Here is an 18,879-nt window from a genome sequence, read left to right as displayed (position 1 = left end):
ATCTGGTTGTGTTTTATCGAAGCCTTTTCATTCATAACCCCAGTGCCCCATGGAAGGATTCTGACCATCAGAACCAGCAGCTGGACACGAGCAGCAGTGTGCTTGCAGCACGGAAGGCCAGCTGTGTGCTGGGCTGCATGAAAAAGGGGCGGCCAGCAGGGAGAGGGAGGTGATCGTCCCCCTCTGCTCGGCTCTTGTGAGGCCCCATCTGCAGTGCTGTGTCCAGGCCTGGGGTCTCCTGCACAGGAAGGACGTGGAGCTCTTTGAGTGGGTCCAGAGAGGCACTGAGATGAGCAGAGGGCTGGAGCAGCTCTGCTGTGAGGAAAGGTTGAGGGAACTGGGCTTGTTTAGCTTGGAGAAGAGAAGGCTGCGGGGAGACCTTGTGACCTTCCAATATTTGAAAGGAGTGTATAAACAGGAGGGGGAACAGCTATTTACAAGGGTGGACAGTGATAGGACAAGGGGGAAAGGTTTTAAACTGAGACAGGGGAGGTTTAGGTTGGATATTAGGAGGAAGTTTTTCCCCCAGAGGGTGGTGAGGCACTGGAACAGGCTGCCCAAGGAGGCTGTGGATCCCCATCCCTGCAGGCATTCAAGGCCAGGCTGGATGTGGCTGTGGGCAGCCTGGGCTGCTGGTTGGCGACTGTGCACATAGCAGGGGGTTGAAATTAGATGAATGTTGTGGTCCTTTTCAACCCAGACCATTTTATAAGTCATTGAACTTCCCAGACCTCCCTCTCCCAAAAAGTATAATCAAAATATAGACAGGAAAACTGACCAAACCCCGCTGCTCCCAAAACTGTTGATCTCCAGTTTCTTTTCTGAGGATAGCAAGCCGTTGGGAAGCTGTGGTTTTGCAGTGGGAAGGAGAGGAGGACTGATGGCAGTTGGTGTTTCTTGCATGGTGATGATGTGGTCACCTCTGGTCATGGCACAACTGCCACAAGATGGGTACCAAAGCTATTGCGGATCTGCTCTGGTATCTCTTCTGTTGTGGTTGCCTATGGTTTAAAAATGTTTGATAATAGAAACCGTGTGGTAAGCTTATCTAAAGCACAGGCTGCCTTGAGTTTTATGTAAGTTAAAAATCTAATGCTGAAGTTTGGGATAATGGAAAAAAAAATACAAAAAACAACTACCAAAAAACAGCTGTTGGCCTTGAACTTTTAATAATCAGCTGTTTGCCAAGGCAGATAATCCACCAGGTTTAAGCTGAGCAGGTGCAAGATGCTGGGGTTGCTTTTTTGGAAAGCCAAGTACTGCACCCAGGTTGGAGGCTGGCAGTGCTCAGTGGTGCTGTGTCCACAGCAGGCTGCTGGGGATGAGAAGGATTCAGCCCTGCCGGCTGCCAGGTGCAGCTGTAGCTGGCAGCTGCTCTGCTCTGCCTCCCTGCAGTGTGAACCAAGCATGGAGTGGGGTTTTTCCCTTCCTGTCCCCCCCCCCCCCCCCGTGTCCCTGGGAGCTCGTGGAGGCGGTGGTGGTTGAGCTGAGGGCACAGCAGCTCTCTGCACCCATGCAAGGTAGGTGATCCGGGCTGAAAGGCCACTGAGTCACACAAGTGCCATGGCTGAGTGTGCATCTCTGGTTTTGGCAATGTGAAAAATAAGTAAGACAGTAAACGAAGCCATGATGTTACAGTGACTGTTAATGGGAAAGAACATCCTGTGTTCCCACTTCTGTTCACTTGCCTGTTTTTTTGTGTTTTATTGGTTTTTTTTCTATAGTACAAGATCAAATCCAGCCTGTGGCAGCCAGGCACAAAGGAAGGGCATCATGCGAGCAAGAGTGGGTTGCTGGAGATAAGGGAGGAGCAGGAGCTTTTCCTTCCTCAGCAGCTCCAGCTGAAACTGTGGCATAGGAAACCTTTACTGAAGTACAGCCCTGTCGCTCCTAGCAAGTCCAGGTGTGCTGCTTAAGCACATCTCTGTCATCCAGAAATGCACTCTGCTTCTTCTGGTTGTTCTGCCTGCTTCTCTGCGAAAACACTGGGAGATCCTCTGCCCCACCTGCTGTTTCTGGAGCTATAGATTCTCTAGAAGACAGTGTGGCAGTGATTCTTTTTCCATACTGAAGAGTTCAGTTTTGGAGTTTTATAAGAAAGTATGCAATGAAACTGTAAAATCAAAGGACAGGGGACAGGACCAGACTCATGTGATACCAAATTCAAACATCATTGCTGTTGGCATTTGTATTCCACACTTGGAGTTATAACTTTTGAATGCCACAGCCTCTCTTGTATCTTGAGTTTCCTGTATTATCTCTATTAAAAAGAAATAAAGTAGAAGGAAATGGGTTTTTGTATTTCAAATAGTGAACAGTTAAAACTGATTTTCACTGAGGGTGAAAATTGGAATGGTGACAGTACCCCTTTGTTTTGCATACTTTCTTGTAAGTAAGGTGTTGTAAGGTGTTGTTGGAGAAGATATGGAGTTACTGAAATGCTCTGGTGCAAATTCAGTCATTTCCCAGTTAAGGCAGTGAAGATAATTATAAGTAACCCTTAATTATGGGAGATGGACTTGGAAAATACTCAAACCCTCAGTGCAGTTTTACCTGGCATTTAAGATCTTTTACCTTTCCTTTTGTAAGGGAAAAGAAATGCATTGTGTTTCCATGGATAATAGGGATTTATTACAGCCTTCCGTGTTCCCACCGAGGTACATGGCAACGTTTTTGTGGCTCTGGAGGCAGGAATAGATTGTAACTCAGCAGAGGAATTGCAGGTGCTGTTGCTGTATTTGATTATTTCCTCCAAACCACTGAGGGTTTTTCTGCTTTTCCTCTAACTGCTGTAACCCATGCAGGAGTTGCTGTGTGTGCCATAACACACATAATGCCCATGGAGGGACAGCTGTGCTGGGTGGGCTCTGGGAAGATGGGATCCCAGAAGACAAAATGTGGTCAGCTGGTCAGTGAGCTGGTCTGGCAGAGCTGGGGAAGATGCATGCCTTCATCTGTTGTCCAGCAGGTAGCAAAAAGTTGGTAAAGTGATGACAGCAACCTGCAAAATTGTATTTTCTTGGATATAAAACCTTGCTTACAGCAACTTTTTGGTGCAGTATATAGGAACTCTGTGCTAAATGTGACTGGGTTACTGTCTGTTACTTTTTGGAACCACATGCTCATCAAACGCATCTTTTTTGAGGGATGCAGTTGGAATAATGAGCTTTCTTTGTGAAGCTGACAGTAAGCAGTGCTGTGTGTAAATACATTGAGGTGTACGCTCTTGTCCTGATTTTCTTTTTTTTTTTGGTGTGTGTGTGTTCGTTATATAAATGTTCTAAATTAAAAGAGGTTAGATTGAATCACTCTGTTTACTGACCTAGTAGACCAGTCTCGATCATTTAAAGTGTCTTTAAGCACGTGTCTCATTGACACGTTAGCTTCTGTGGTCAGTATGGTACAAGCAAGTGATGTAGAAATGTGCCACGTGATGAAAAATGTCTGTAAGTTGAAGCTTAAAGCTAAATCCCTTGTTTATGAAATCTTTCCGTATATGAATTTTGTCTCTTAGTTGGGAGATGGCAACACGAGTTTAGAAAGCTTGTGGGTGGAATATATAACAATTATCATTCTCTGATAGCCTAAATGATAAGTCCCCCCAAAAGTACATAAAGCTATGGACACCTTTTCTTGACAGGCTTTGAAGACTGCCGAGGAGGACACGATTTGGATCATTCAAGCATTAAAATAGTAATACCCATGGAAGAGCCACAAGATTTACCCGAGCAACCAGTAAGTACATTTAAATCATACTGAAGATGAGCATGTAAAAGCAATCAGTGATCTCACAAATTCAGTATGCAGTTATTTTATTTAATAATGGACAGTAAGGCTGTCTGTTAGTAAAACAGTAATAAAAGGAATGTGTGCCTAAACTCTGTAGTGTTTCTATGTAAAATTATCTGTTTTGCTGAAAAGCCAGACCATTTATAATCCTAGAAGAAATTCAAAATCACTGTTTTAATGACAGAATCCACGTGCTGGCTGTTACCACGTAAATAGTCTGTAATACTTCTTCTGCTTAAGGTCTTGGAAAGGTTCCACGACCCCAAGCGTGCCATTGTATCTACTGCTGAAGAACAGTATTTAAAGTCCTTAATTGAACAGGGCATTGACAGAGGGAGGTATATCTTAAGATAGGAATTGCTATCTGGAGTTATTAGATATTTGCAACGCTGTCCACATTAAAAAATGCTGATCTTATAACATCTGATAAGTTGTGTTTGGGATGGTGATTACTGTGGTATGACGTGAAGGTAAATTATAAAATTACACTGCTTGACACAGCATGCAAATTATTCCGAGTGTCTGTGCACAAAACGTGAGGCTAATCAGCAGCAACTTACAATTTGAAGTCTAAATGTCTGCAGGATTTAAATTAAAAAAGGAAATATCTGTTATTACGTCTTTACATAACCAAAATTGTCTTTATAAACCTTTATTATTTGGAGTATAAGAGATGGAGCACAGCTTGCTTTTGGCACATGAGAGCATTGCCCTTAAGCAGACACTTTAATTGTCTGCTGAAGGTTTTCTTGCTAATTTCAGGTAGGTACCTTTTGCTGCTCAGTCATTCTGAGACAGAATTTGAGACTGTACTGATCACAGCTGTATGATGTGGTATCATCTTTTCAGCTTTGAAACCCAGAGTTGATACTGCACAAACTTGCTTTCTTTCTCAAATGATTTTTCTTTTCCCAATAATGGTCCTTGCAAACTGTTGATGACTGAGTCTGGAAGGGAGCCTGTAGGGAAGTCATCAGACTTGGAGTTAAATGCATTTTACTCCCTCCATTTAGTGCACATAGTGCTGCAGGGATGCTGAACAGGCGAGCCTTTTGTCCTTGTTTTTGGATGTTTTTTCCCCTTCCAGATCTCAGTTTAAAATGGAAAAGTATGTGTAAGACTCAGTGTATTGAAACAGACATGGGAAGTAAGAGAGCAAAGGAAAGTTCGGAGAAAAGTGACCAAAAGTGACCTTTTGTATGACAAAAAAGTTTTAAAAGTGCTATTATTTAGCTTTTAGAAGTGATCTCTTGTAGTAATCTCTCATTTGATGCAATACTTAATTTAATCCTAACTGCCAGAAAATGACAGAAGTCTTTTTGTAAGGGCTGGTGAGCTTGTATTACATGCATTGCAGACACCCACAGAGTTGATTTCTGTTTGGAATGAGTTCTCATATGGGGCAGATGATGGGGAGAACCCAGAGGTGGGAAGGGCCCCAGGAGACCCAGCATTGCCAAAAGGACAGGGGACAAATGGCTGTCAGGTGTTTGGACTGTAGGTTTTTCCCAACTCAAATTACCACAGGGATGGCAGTTAAACTCCACATTCCTGACTGGTGTACAGTCCTCTCTTCACAGCATTGCTGCAGGCAACAATGCTGCCGTTGCTTTGGTCGTGTTTGCTTCAGCAGCTCATCATCTGCTTGGTTGCTGGGTGTGCTTTTCACTCAGAAATTTGTCTGTGAATGAGTCTGAGTGTGGAATTCTGTCACAGAGCAACTGCTGCCATGACAGCATGAAGAAAATGGTGCTTCTGCTTTGATCCTGACTATAAAAGTACAACTGCGCTTCTGACCTGAGGCTCAGAAGCTGTTTTCCACCCTTTCCCCTTTCTTTCCTTTCCCCTTTCAAACATTTTTTCTAATTAAGACTTGTTTTGAGTTGAAGAGCCCATGGTTACACTGGTTAGCTGTGCAGTTCAATGCCAGGCTTTCTTTTCAGCACTCGTGCAAACTCTATAGTAACCACTGGTGATGTGCTGCTGGAGGTGTGTGTGGATTCTGCCAAGGACAGCTCTTTTAGTTGTGCCTCTGAACATTTCTGTCTTTGCAGGTGAAAAAAGCCAAGATGCAGGAATCCCGAGAGCAAAGCTTAAGGTATGTCACTTTGAATTTTATCTTAGGAGCAATTACTGCTGCTCTCATGTCATTATAAGCTCCCGTTTTAGCAGCCTGCGTATTGCTGTATTTGTCAGAGAGATGGGGCAAATATAACCCAGATTTGTGTTGGCTATAAAAAAAATAAATTAAGCAACCCTTTGGTATTAAGCCATTATAAAAAGTAGAGTTTTGATTACATCATCAAGCATCATCTTTTTCCTCAGAATCCTATGAGGCTGTCATGTTCTGCACGTAACGTGCATTCTGATGAGACTCAGAATATTTTAGTAATCTCTCTGCTATGATTCTCAGATAAACTATGCAGGTGACTGTTTTGAGAAGTAGAGAGCTCTCAGTCTGATAGCTGCATTTGTTTAAAGCTGCTGTGTTGTACTAGTTGTGCTCAGTAGAGGCTGTCTGGTGTGTGTTTGGTTTAGGAGCTAATCACTGCGATTTCATGTAGAGAGGAGTCTGCATTTGGATTTATTCTTGTCTTGTGAGTAACAGCAAAAACTAAATAAAGATTTCTTTTTGGATCCTCTGCCATCTCAGTGTGAGTGAGGAGTAAGCACAGTGTGCCATTCATGCATTCATGTAATGGAAGCCCTGAATTACATTAGTAGTTACATGATTATTAAACAAAGAATAATGAAGGGAATGCTTTGACAAGAAGCAGTGAGCAGTGTGAAATTCACCACCTGAATGTTAGAAACTGCTGGAAGCTGCATTTCCAGCCAGCGTAAGGTGAGAGGAGCCCAGCCTAGGGGTGCCTCTGCTCTCGTAGGTGGTAAGTGATGGAGAACAAGAGTGCTTGGGATGAATTTGTACCAAAGCACAGGTGTGTGCGTTGAGGAGTAACATTGAGAAAGCTAGAAGAAACAAGGGCTGATAGAGTATAACCAGGAATTTTATCTGCTGTCACATTTTCCACAACAAGTGATAAGCAGAAGTAGCTGTACAGCTCTCAGCCTATTTGCAAGCTGTACGGAATTTGACAGCCACAGGTTAACTGTGTCATGGAATCACAGGGCTTTTATCCCACAAGAAGTGCAGTAGATGAATGCTCTGAGTCTTTACTGAAATGTGAGGTTTTTTAATTGCAAAACTCAAAATGTTCTAATGAAGTCTGTTCAGCTACTAGCATTGAAAAAAGGTTTTCACAGAGTCTGGTTATGAATGTTTTCAGAGGGGAGAAACACCAGTTCATGCATTTTGAGCAAACTTCATTCCTTTTCCCCAGCCGTAGGAAGGAAAACAACATGCATGAGACCAAATCCACAGCACTCACTGCTCAGCTCTTCCATCCCCACACTCTGCCCAGCACTGCCTTGCTGGCCCCAGGGTTTCACCTGAAAGCTGCCTGCAAGGAGCAGGGCAGGTGGAGGTCACTCCGTGGGGTGGGTGAATGAAGCAAAAGCACCCCCACAATTTTTTCTGCTCATTCAGCAAATTAAACTTCCATGGAAGAGCCTGGTGGGTGTCTGAGGTGCTGCAGAGAAGCAGGAGGCCATGTCCAGGTGGGAGGAAAAAAATTTGTGCTTCACACTGCAGATGGCAGTGCCAAGCTGCTAGGTCTGCTGCTGGGCTGCAGTTTCATATGGAGAGATAAGCTGGTGAGTTAACATGCTGAATGGCAGTTTCATGTCTGATCAGAGCTGCAGATCTCTCTCTTAGGTTCTCTGTGTGACATATTAAAGTGTGCAGAGCTAGTTTTTGTTAAAAGTCAGTTTCTCTCAGTGCAGAAGGCTGAAGTGGGGGTTAAGATAACAAAGGATGTTAATGCAGAGGTTCACAGTGCTGATGTTTAGGTTTGTTTGTTCTAGCAGTCATGTGAGCAACACCGAAGTCAGCGATCAGAAACCTGAATCTTCAAGCCTTGGTTCAAACCTTTCCATGTCAACTGAGAGTAAGTGTCTTTCGGAATCCTTCTGCTCCCAGTGTGTCTGCTCTCCTCATTTCTGCTGCTGCTCTCATCACTTTTGTGTTTCATCACTGAAGTGCAGACTTCATCCCCTCTTTAAAATTTGTCCATGCTATCAGTTGTAAGGTGAAGGTTTGCTGTGGTGCTTACAAAGCATTAATGCCTGCATGTGTGATGGTAAGCAAACACCACTTCCTATCTACTTTTCCATTACTGTCCCCAAACTTGCAGTTGGTTACTGCTGTGTCTTACCTGTCTGTTTTTTTCCTTTGGGGAAGGGTTGAATTAATAATGATGCCTGTTAGAAAGATTTCAGTTTTATCATCATCTCTACGCAGCTGGTTGGGTCTTTTCTAATAATACACTGTATGTTTAATTTTAGACTGAACTATATATAATGTTTGCAGAAATTACTTACAAAGTACTTTGGGAGGGAACTGAGGCAGAAAATTAAAAATATTGCATAGTAAGTGAGAGGTGGAATCTGTTCTCACTGGAAAAGCAGGGCTGGAGGTTATTATGGAAGTAAGAGTCCTGTGCAGAATATTTCTGACTGTCTACAGTTACTTATAACTGTAAATCAGTTCAACCTGATTAAAAATATATACCATACAACTTCCCACTGCTAACTGATTGCATATCTGCTATTTTAATCAGTGTGCTGCAATGCAGTTGAAGAAGTTACCAGGAATTTTAGCCTGCAAATCTGCTGCCTATCTGGCTAAGCCATTTGCAAATTATATAAGTTACGTGGATCCATAAGCAGCACAGCTGTGTTTGCTAAGAATTTGGCTATGGTGCTTGTGGGTCAGAACTGTTAAACTCATGTACTCTGCAGACTTACTGTCAGACTTACTGTTTAGCTTGGAGATCACTGCACCATAGTATTTTATGGGCTGACATGCCACAAGGGCCTGTATGGTGCCAGGTTCTGTGCTGGAGGCCCTACATATTCTCACTTTCCTTGTTTGATGGACAGCTCAGTGTTTATCAGGTCTGCTCATCTGAATTCTGGATGCTGCAGTGGCTGCTGGGTTAAGTCGTACCAACTCAAGCACCTCAGTGCTGTATTGTTACCTATCTCGTGAGGTATCTGAGATGAGTTTGAACTCAGGTTGTGCAGCCTGAGTGACTCTCTGTTATCCGTTCTAGGGTGTGATTGCTGTGGATTTATTCAAACAGAAAAATGGAAGCATTGCATTATATGCAGTGAATTGGCAAGAACGTTTTTGATGTGGTTTAACGCTGTGGGTTTTGAGAATTTACTTTAAGACAGATATCCAAGGCACTAAAAAACCTTCTTGTGTTGGTGAAAATCATGTGATTGTGCAGGTAATTAACTGACATTAGTTGTTGGTTTGAGAAATCTGTGTAATCATATAAACTTTCTTTTTCCAGTTATGACATGCACTGACTATATCCCAAGGTCATCAAATGATTATACCTCACAGATGTATTCTGCAAAGTAAGTTGAACAACTGTTACAAAATTCAGTAGCTCCTTTCTGAAGTAATCTTTCCATATCATTATGTATTTCTTTAATTACTCTGACCACACTCCCCTATCTGCTATGCAGCAGGCACTCACTGCTGTGCACACTGAACTTAATGGAAGTCATCCTTCAGCTTCAATGGCCATTATCTAATGATTCCAAGGATAAATAGACCTCTTCAATTAATTAACAATGGAGTGATCTTGTTGAATAGCATTTGAGAGATAAACAAGCTTATAAGAGGAGTGTAAGATGTTACCAATCACTGTATTTGAGCATCATAAAATGTTTTCTCATTGCATGGTACAGGAGGCCTAAATCTCCTGTGTTTGTTTTTGTATAGTCTGTTCCATTAGTTCTGACACCACTGTATTCTGCTAGCTTTAGGATTTGCTGCTGTAAGGCACCATAGGTGAAACTAACTGCTCATGCCTGTTGGAACATGGAGTTCCTTTGGCCCCGCTCCCCCTGCCCTCGCAGTCCCAGTAATTGAGGATTGTTTCTTCTTTCTAAAGCAATTTAATAATGCGTCTTCTGGCTTGGGAGGCTGAAAACTGCATATGTGAAAAGTTATGTTGGTTTGTTTGTGTGTAATTTTTCTTCCCTCTTTTAATCAGGCCATATGCACATATCCTTTCTGTACCTGTATCCGAAACAATGAGCCCTTACCCTGGTCAGACTCAGTACCAAGCACTACAGCAATCTCAGCCCTACACCATCTACCCCCAGACCACCCAAACCTATGGACTACCTCCTTTTGGTAAGAAATAGATTTGCAAAGATTTCTCAGTGCCTGCAGTTACTTTCTTACATCTCTTTAAAAAGCAAATAGGAAGATTAACCAGGTGTGTTGGAGAGAAGCACATAGAGGAGAGCACAACCCAGCTTAAATTGTAGATCTGTGTGAAGCGATGGAAAGGTGTGTGTCAATGGCAATAGCTGTGGTTTAGTGTGAGCCTTCTCTAGATGAAACTTCATCTTGTAAGACCTTTTTTGTTTTTTATTTAACAAAATTGCTTTTCTGGACAGTGATTTGAATGTAGCCATGCAGCTTGCTGAATGCTTCTTAGTTTAGGGCCATCATTTTCTCCAGTTACGGTATGGCTCTGTTTGTGCAGATCACAGAAGGCCCCATACTAGAGCATCTTTTCTTGAATATATTTTTCTTTTCCTTTTTGTTGGCTAAGATTAAGACTTCTGTTACCTCACGTTTCACCAAATGCAGATTTCATGCAAAAATGTCACCGAGTTTTCTCAGCCTGTGAGTTTGCTTAAGCTGCTCTGATAGTTGAGCCCTCTATTAGCCATGGCAGCTTTTGTAAAAGCTTGCAGGGTAAGAGTCCTGTTGTAACTGAAAATCCAAAGCTTGATGACAAGGTTTGAGCTGTTCACCATGTGCTTCCTTGGTATGTATGGTAGCACAGGTGGTTTTGCCCCTCAGTGCCTGCTCTATTGTGAGAGAGGACAGCACATCACCTTCTATGCAGGTAACACAGTGGATTGTCAGCTATGAGATAGCCATGAAATGTTTGTCTTGGGGGTTTATAGTCATGTTTCCTAGCTAAATTAACAGAGCCTCGTGTCAAATTGTCTTCAGTGCTAAAATCTTAGGGTATCAGAGTGTAAAAGGATGAGTTTTCCTTCTTTGGAGAACTAAATGCCTTTGTGTCCTAAGCAGGTATGGCTGGTTAGGCACTGACAGAGCAATTAATTTTACATATAACAGAACCATATATATATATATTACAAAGCAATTAATTTGTTGTGTTATTTTTGGAAGATGATGTGGAAAAACAGATGCAACTGGCCTCATTCTTATTAGACATAAGTTACATTACTATGTGATTTAGCACAAATTGTTACCTTTTCAAGTGTGGTCAACATGTAGAACTGATGCATGCACCTTTTTTCCTCCTTTTCTTTCTCATTTTATTATCAGAAAGGTGGTTTTTCTGTTTGTGCTTGAGGGCATCCTTAGGAATAGAATGATGGGACCACATGGGTTTACTTGCACAATATCTCCCAAATCAAATTTGTGCTGTATTAATACATTATTCTAACTGCTTGAATGCCATCAGAAAGAAACTTTGCAGGGTGTAACCTGCAGGGTAGCTAGGGCAGGTGGTCTGCTATGTTTCTAAACCCTCCTTGTCTTGTTTGTGCCATGGTAGTGTTGGGTGGTGCCAGATGCTCTGCTGCTGACAGTGTGCCTGACCCAGCCCATAGCAGGCATTGGAAAGCACGTTTCATCCCTGCTGCCTGCACCCCACTTTCAGTCTCATTAGTGCATCTAAACAGTGGCTGGTAGTTTCATTTCCTTCCCCAGGTTGGTGTTTATTGGTGGTTTGCTGTGGGCAGTGCACTGTGGCTGCTTTGAAGGCTCATTTGAAGGCATTTGGCAGTGGTTGTTGGTTTCCAGTGGGAAATATTGGAAACGCTCATTTGAAGTTTTAGGTCAAGATGTTTTATAAGGGTATTTTAGACTTTTCTCTGAGTTTTGTATTTTGTATTTTAGGGTTTTTCATTTGGGTTCTGTGATGTTTTGTTGGTGGTGGATGTTGGTTACTGTGACTTTTTTTTGTTACCTTTTTTTTTCTGTAATTAGGTGTTTAACTGTTAATTTCTACTGTTGCATTCAGAGTATCTTCTGGAGACCTAGGCAAGAGATAAGCATTTTCTGTTGACTTCATAGCAACTTTCGTCCATTAAACTTCTTCTGAAATGCAATCAATTCACTTACTGAAATGTTTTGGTAAGGATTTTGTGGACTATTATTAAGTACCTGAGTTTTTAGTCTAAATTCAAGTCTTACAGAAGTGCTAGAAGGCACATTTCCAGTAATGGAATCATACTGGAGTAGTACCTGTGTGATCATACTGGGAAGATGGACAGACCGTGTGGATGGTGCAGGGCTAACCATGTGCAGTGCTAAGGAAAGTCTAATTATGTTTCTACTCCCAGTATTTCTTTGACAATGTGAGAACTTGACTGGATTGACTAGATTGATTAGGTATTTTACCAGCAAACCCAAGGTTTGCATCTCTTCTTATTGTGGTTTTTATTCTATGCCAAAAAGAAGACATCATGGATTAGGAGCAAAGCAGAAGTGTTTTATGTATGAAATTCAAGCCAGCTGTCAAACACTCGGTTCAGGGTGCTGCTTTCAGAGAAGAGATGGCCTATATATATAAATATAAACATATATAAAATACAGGATGCCTATTTGACTCTTTTCCTTGTGCTGTAATATTTTTTCTGGCACTTAGTGCACTGTTATGTATAGAACATAGTTGTGAAAACCAATATTAAAGCAGGAGTGATGACATACAAGCCTTGTGGCTTTTAGTTGGGTTAGAAGCACTGTAGATGTGATGGTTTACATGGACTTGAGCAGAACATACAGGTGGTGATCTGTCCTGCGGGGCCTTTCTGTCTCCATACACGTGTTCTGTGACATTCCTCTGCCTCGGCTGCAGTGCTGCCATCTGATGTGGGGGGGTTTTGTGCTCCCTTATCCTCCGTGTCATCCTGGAAGCTGTGCTGCTGCAGAACAGCAGGGAAGGACGTGCATCACCAGGGCCAGGTGTGCCTCACTGAGCAAGGCAGCCGTGGAAGGCTGGGGTTGGAAGATGCCTGAGTTAGCTGCTGCACCTACAGCCAACCCTGTGGGCACCTCTGACACGTTTATCTGATCTGGCTTTACACTCCTTGTGTGATAATTGTCCTGCAGCGTTCCAGTGTTGTTTGTGTTTCACTATCACAGTGGGTGGGCACGTTGGTATGCTCTGTGACTGTCTGATTTTGGTGTTCTCTGCTGCTTTCCACTGATCTTGCACTGTAAGGAACTGTTAGTTACTGTCTTCTCCAAAAGCTACTTAAAAATACCACACCTTTTGCTCTCCTTAGATCTGTTTCCCATATATTTGCCCTGCAGTTTCTGCAGTATGTCTGCAATCTTCCTTAAATCATTCTTTCACTATTATTTGCTAATTATCATGGCTTTCAAGATTTAAAACCATAATGAACAGGAATCAAAACCCTGAAAGACCATACAGATGAGTGACTTCATATGATTCACAAGTGCCTGTTCAATTTTTTTACACCCCTCCCAAGGTTGAATAGGTTTTGAGATGGAAGGTCATCTTTCTGCTGGCCCTGAACATTGTTTCTAGCTCCAGGTGGCCTTTGTCCCTCAGCTTTGTGCATTCCTTCTTCTTTCTAAGTAGATCTTCCCAACTAATTCCTGCTTTTTTACTGCAGGTCAGAAAGAAGTGCCTTTAACTAGGTATTGATTAACCCCAGCTGGTTAGATTTCTTGCACTGGGGATTGCAGCAACTTTAACTGCTGGCTGTATTATGTACTCTGAGTTGATAATTTGAGTCATAAATGTGATTAAATGATGGTTCTCAGCACCCTTCTGTCAGTCTGCTGTTAAAAGACTGAATGTAATTCTCTTCTACCCCTTCTTGAAAATGGAGTATCTCATTTCAAAGGGAGTTTTTCCTGCTTCCCATAAGCAGATCTTTGTCCAGGAGGGTGGAAGAGCTGTAGCATCTTCAATCTTTAGTAGTCAGCTTTTAGACTCCAATACTTAGAATTGCAAGAAACAAAGGAAATAAATGAAATTTGAGTTCAGAAACAGCTTTTACGAAAACAAACCTGGGGAGCCCAGAAGAATCAGGCCTTGGTGAGTTCCTGAGGTCAGGCACTGTTGTCATTGCTTCCAGCATAGCAGAATGGACCTTAATGTAGCACCTGAACTGAAACCACAGTGCCTGTGTGTGCCTCATGCATAGGAATTAAAAATGACACTGATGCATGTCCTTTGGTCAGTATTGCCATGAATGGGCATGAATGATTCTAGAATGACAGAAGGTCTAGAGGAAACTCTGTGGTCTTTTTTTCCTTTGAGCTCTATTTTTCCTCGTGTTCAGCCTATGAAAAGGACTGACTTTTAGCTTGTTTTTAAGTATTTGACCCCAAACTTAGTAAGGGAGTACAGATGTTGACATCAGTAAATTCCAACCCCAGCTTTGCTCCATGCTGGCTGCTCAGGGATCAGCAGTTCCTTCCTACCTATGTGGCAGTGAGCCTTACTGTTACACTAATGGATTTTTATTTGATAGCTTTGGAGGTTGGTCTTGTTGGTGTTTTTAATTTTCTTTTTTCAGCAAATTTTGTCAGCAGCCCTAATCCATGTGCTGCTTGACAATCAGGACTTTTTATTGCAGAAAGTAAACATTTTCATGTGTGATTTGTTCCTTGCTTTTGTCACAAGCAAAAGTCTTACTCTGAGGTAGCAGCGTGCTGTTTGGTCCCAGCATGTTTATTTATAACTGGTCCAATTTATCTGATTTAGGTGCACTGTGGCCAGGTATGAAACCTGAAAGTGGTTTAATTCAGACTCCATCTACAAGTCAGCACAGTGTTCTTACCTGCACTACAGGGTTAACCACAAGCCAGCCCAGCCCAGCACATTATTCTTATTCCGTTGAAGGTAACTTGGCATGGTTTTTATCTGCATCTCTCTCCACCTGATTGAGTACCACAAATAGAGAGGCTTGCACGTTTGTTCTTGGTTTGTGCATGCTTCTTTATGCTTTCTCTTTTCTATTTGTGTGTGCTTGTTTGGTTTTGTATTTGCTGTGTACCTCTGTATGCACCAGGCTGGCTTGTTGGTGCCATGCTGATGGACTTCACAGGGTGAAGAGCAAATGGAATGGGGAGAGGAGTCTAAATGTTGTGTTCTTTTGCATGTGTTTACTGGGAATGTTCTTGCAGCTCTTTGTTGGTAGATTTTAGCTTGAAGTCAGTAAATATACTGACGGAGACTGGATTTTGTTGTTGTTATGTCTGGAAGTAGAGGTCTCATGTACGATACACACACACACAGCTTACACCCCCCCACAGATACATTGCTTGTGTTACTGTGTCAGGCCTCCAGCTTGGTAGATCTGCTAGGACGTGAATTTGTAATTACAGAACTGGCCTACAGATAACTCCCAGTGCCAGAAGTGTCATATCTAAGAAACCACGTGCTGAATTTCACCAGCTTCCAAAGCAGTTTTTAGATGTAGATAGGCTATTTAGCTGAGTAATGATATTCTGTTGCTTGTGGCAAATACATGCAAATAGCTATTTGTTTTAGACTTGAATTTCTGCCACTTGTGCATGGATGATGAATTATGAAAATTCCTCTCTGTGATGTTTAGAAAGCAGTTCAAGGATTCTTAATCTTTGTGACGTCAGGTGTGTAATTCTGAGACTTCGGGGATCTTTGGTTCATCCTCCTGCTTGAGGAACAGCTGGCACGGAATTGAGAGCAGGTTGCTCAGGGCTTTTGGGTTTCTCCATTTGGGTTTCACAGATCTCCAAAATATGGTGATGAAATCTCCTCGAGTGACTATCATGATGGTGAAGTTATTACCTCTGGCAGGTCAGGGCATCTCTCCCTTTATGTTGTGACCATTTCTCCTCCTGCTGTACACCTGCATAAAGAACCTGACTTTCCTCTTGGTAACTTATTTTCTATGTGGCAGGCTGATATCAGACCCCACTGAAACCATCTCTGCAGCACCAACAGCCTTGCCTGAGGATGATTTCCCAGAAGTAGAGAGATTTGTTCCTTCAGTTTATCCCCCCAGTGAAGATGATGTTATTCCTTTTCCATATAGCACTGTTCTGGCTCTGGAGGAGCTTAATGAACATGCATACTGCCAACAGAAAGTGAAATGATCAGTTCTGGAAAGTTTGGGTCAACAGTGAAGCAAAACAGCACGGTAACATCAAGAAACTAAAGAGTGGGTATAGGAGAAGCCATATGATGCAAAGAATAATATTGTAGCTTACAGCTGCAGCTAACAAGCTCTGCTAGGCTTAAAGGTTCCCCTAACATAGATCTTAACGAATACAGTATGAATTTGGTTCCGTTATCTGACTTTATGGGGTTTCAAGCTTGACTCTGCTGTACAGCCTTCTCTTGCAGGGTGTGTGCTTCAGCTCCCTCACCATTTTGATGGCTCTGTGCCAGACCTGCTCAAGTTTATCAACATTTGTCATCTGTTTGAGGCCCCAAACTGAATGTCGCATCCAGATGTGGTGTAATGAGTAGAGGAGAGTAGTTAAGTAATAAAGAGGTTTTAGCATGGATTTTGCAAATAGAAAAGACATATAGAATGTTGTGGTACTTGCTCAATCTTGACTCATTGCAACAGTAGATAGCCCAGTGTAATGTTTATTCTTAACAGACTTCAAATTTGTGGTTTAAGATTAGAAATACAAGATGACACCAAGTTGAGTGGTGCAGTTGATAAGAAAAAAGAAAGGATGTCATCCAAAGGGACCTGACCAAACTTGAAAGGTGGATCTTTGTAAACCTAATGAGGTTCAACAAGGTCAAGTGCAAGGTGCTGCACTTGGGTCTGGGCAATCCCAGATGTAAGTAGTGACTGGTAGAAGAGCTCATTGAGAGCAGCCCTTAGGAGAAGGACTTGAGGGTTCTGGTGGGGAACAGCTGGACATGAGCCAGCAGTGTGTGCTTGCAGCCTGGAAGGTCAACAGCACCCTGAGCTGAGTCAGCAGAGGGGTGGCAGCAGGCAGGGGGGATTTACCCTCTGCTCTGCCCTCATGAGGCCCCATCTGGCTGGAATGCTGCATCCAGGTCTGGGGCCTCCTGCACAAGAAAGATGTGGATCTGTTGGAGAGGGTCTGGAGGAGAGCATAAGGATACTCAGAGGGCAGGAGCTACTCTGCTATGGAGAAAGGCTGAGGAAGCTGGGGATCTTCAGCCTGGAGAAGAGGGGGCTCTTGAAAAGAGCTTCTGAACAGGAGGAGAGTGACTTTTTACATGGTCTAATAGTGATAGGACAAGCTGGAATGGTTTTCAACTAAAAGAGGGGGGATTTAGGTTAAATATCAGGGCTGTGAGATGCTGACACTGTTGCCCAGATGGGTGCTTCATCCCTGGAGGTGCTCAGGGCCATGGATGGGTCCTGGGGAGCCTGATCTAGAGCTTGATCTGGCTGTTGACAGCCAGCCCACAGCAGGATTTGGGGCTGCATCATCTTTGATGTCCCTTCCGACCCAAGCCAGTCTGATTCTATGAAATACGACCATCCTTTGAATACAACTCTCCTTTGGGCAGAATAAATTGTAATGTTTTATAGCATTGGTCTTAATCACAAAGAGGAGTTTGTCAAAAACAGTTCTGCGTGAGGTGACCCTGAATGAGTTTGCCAGCTGATGGACCACAGAAAACAGGTAGGGAATAAATGAGGCAGCAGGGAGCCCTGGTCAGGGTGTTGAAATACTTGAGCTGTTCTCCTGTAAGGATGTGACATAGCAGCCTCATGTTATGTAACATGGAGAATTTCTCTTCAGTCGGCTCTTTAGAATTATGTAAAAACACCCGATCTGTGCTGGAGAGCAGGAGCTGAAGTTGATTTGCTGGTAGGCTTTTAATTGTTTCTCTCCAAACAAGGCAGTAGGGTGACACACTGCTGTGTGGTGCTGCTGGCCCAGCAGAAACGTTTTGCGGTGTGTGATCAGTATGGTGTAGCCTGCAGACTAACTCTTAATTGGGTTTATATGATATTTAAACCCTGGTGATGTGTCAGGTGCATTTAGTGGCTAAGAATGTTGCTTTTGGTAGCAACTGTGCAAGCTGTGGTAGTGGTGGCAGTGGCAGAGGCTCCATGAAGTGCTGGAAGTGACACGGCTCCTGCTTGCCCAGCCTCTTCTTCCCATGTGAGCAAAGCAGCCAAGTGAAATGTAAAATGCATTAATCACCATTTCCCTTCCCAGCAAGTGGGGGAGAAAAAGAGAAAAGAGAAGAGAAAGAGACGTGGCAGCTTCAAGGCACAGGTGCTCACAGGTCTGTGAAAACTGAGGTTGTGAAATGGTCATGAATAGTTCTTGTGGCACAGCCGTGTCAAACATCTTTGTGTGGTTTTGGCCCATTTGCAGGTAAAGGGGCAGACCCACAGTGCAGAATAAAGGGTGTGATCAGGGCAGTGAGAGCTGTTTGTAAAGAACTGATCTGTTGTTTTGTATAGATAAGGGATAATTCAAGAAGAAATCTTGGAATGAGACCAGAGTTTATAAGGTAAACAACAAAGTTGATTGTGGGGAGGCTGTTTTAGCAGTCACAGCTCTTGGAAGCTCTTTTCTGTGATACCTTGCACTATCCATCCCAGTGGCTAAGCAGCCTCTTCAGAGCACTATGGATGAGAAGCTGTAGAATGATTCTGGCTTCTCAGCAGTTCATCTCCTCCGGCTTCCTGGGAGCTTCACTCTGTGTTGGGGAGGAGCTTTTCTGGAGGGCTGCTCTTCACAGCGCCCTCGGTTTTTTTCAGGTTCTCACTGTTTTGGTACCACATACAGTTTGGAAACTGTCCCCTGCTCTTCAGCAGCTGCTTATGAGGGGTATCCACTGCTGCTTCTGGTAGCTGCATATGTTTGCAAACATTGCTGCATATGAGCGCAAACTCATGTTTGCACTTGAGTGTTTTCATTGCCATTATTGCTGTTCAGTGCAGCCTTTCTCCCTTTTTCTAAATGTTCACCCTCCAAAACTT

At 43.0% G+C, this 18,879-nt stretch overlaps 1 protein-coding gene across 5 annotated transcripts in view; it reads left to right on the top strand.

Annotated features, from left to right (window-relative positions):
- EYA3 (EYA transcriptional coactivator and phosphatase 3) overlaps window positions 1–18,879 on the top strand; it is a 43,724-nt gene that overhangs the window by 10,732 nt on the left and 14,113 nt on the right. For 2 of the 5 annotated variants that reach the window (XM_048968938.1, XM_048968939.1), the window contains exons 3-8: window positions 3,641–3,735; window positions 5,844–5,887; window positions 7,714–7,796; window positions 9,210–9,276; window positions 9,921–10,063; window positions 14,664–14,801. In XM_048968938.1, the coding sequence (XP_048824895.1) occupies window positions 3,703–3,735; window positions 5,844–5,887; window positions 7,714–7,796; window positions 9,210–9,276; window positions 9,921–10,063; window positions 14,664–14,801 (508 nt within the window). In that variant the 5' untranslated portion in view covers window positions 3,641–3,702. The remainder of the gene's footprint in view (window positions 1–3,640; window positions 3,736–5,843; window positions 5,888–7,713; window positions 7,797–9,209; window positions 9,277–9,920; window positions 10,064–14,663; window positions 14,802–18,879) is intronic. The other 3 variants (XM_048968940.1, XM_048968942.1, XM_048968941.1) reach the window with 3 other exon arrangements.

This window comes from Lagopus muta, chromosome 23, assembly GCF_023343835.1.
Source record: "Lagopus muta isolate bLagMut1 chromosome 23, bLagMut1 primary, whole genome shotgun sequence".
NCBI lineage: Eukaryota > Metazoa > Chordata > Aves > Galliformes > Phasianidae > Lagopus > Lagopus muta.
The sequence above is the reverse complement of the archived record's forward strand: the minus strand, read 5'-3'. Positions and strand labels throughout refer to the sequence as shown.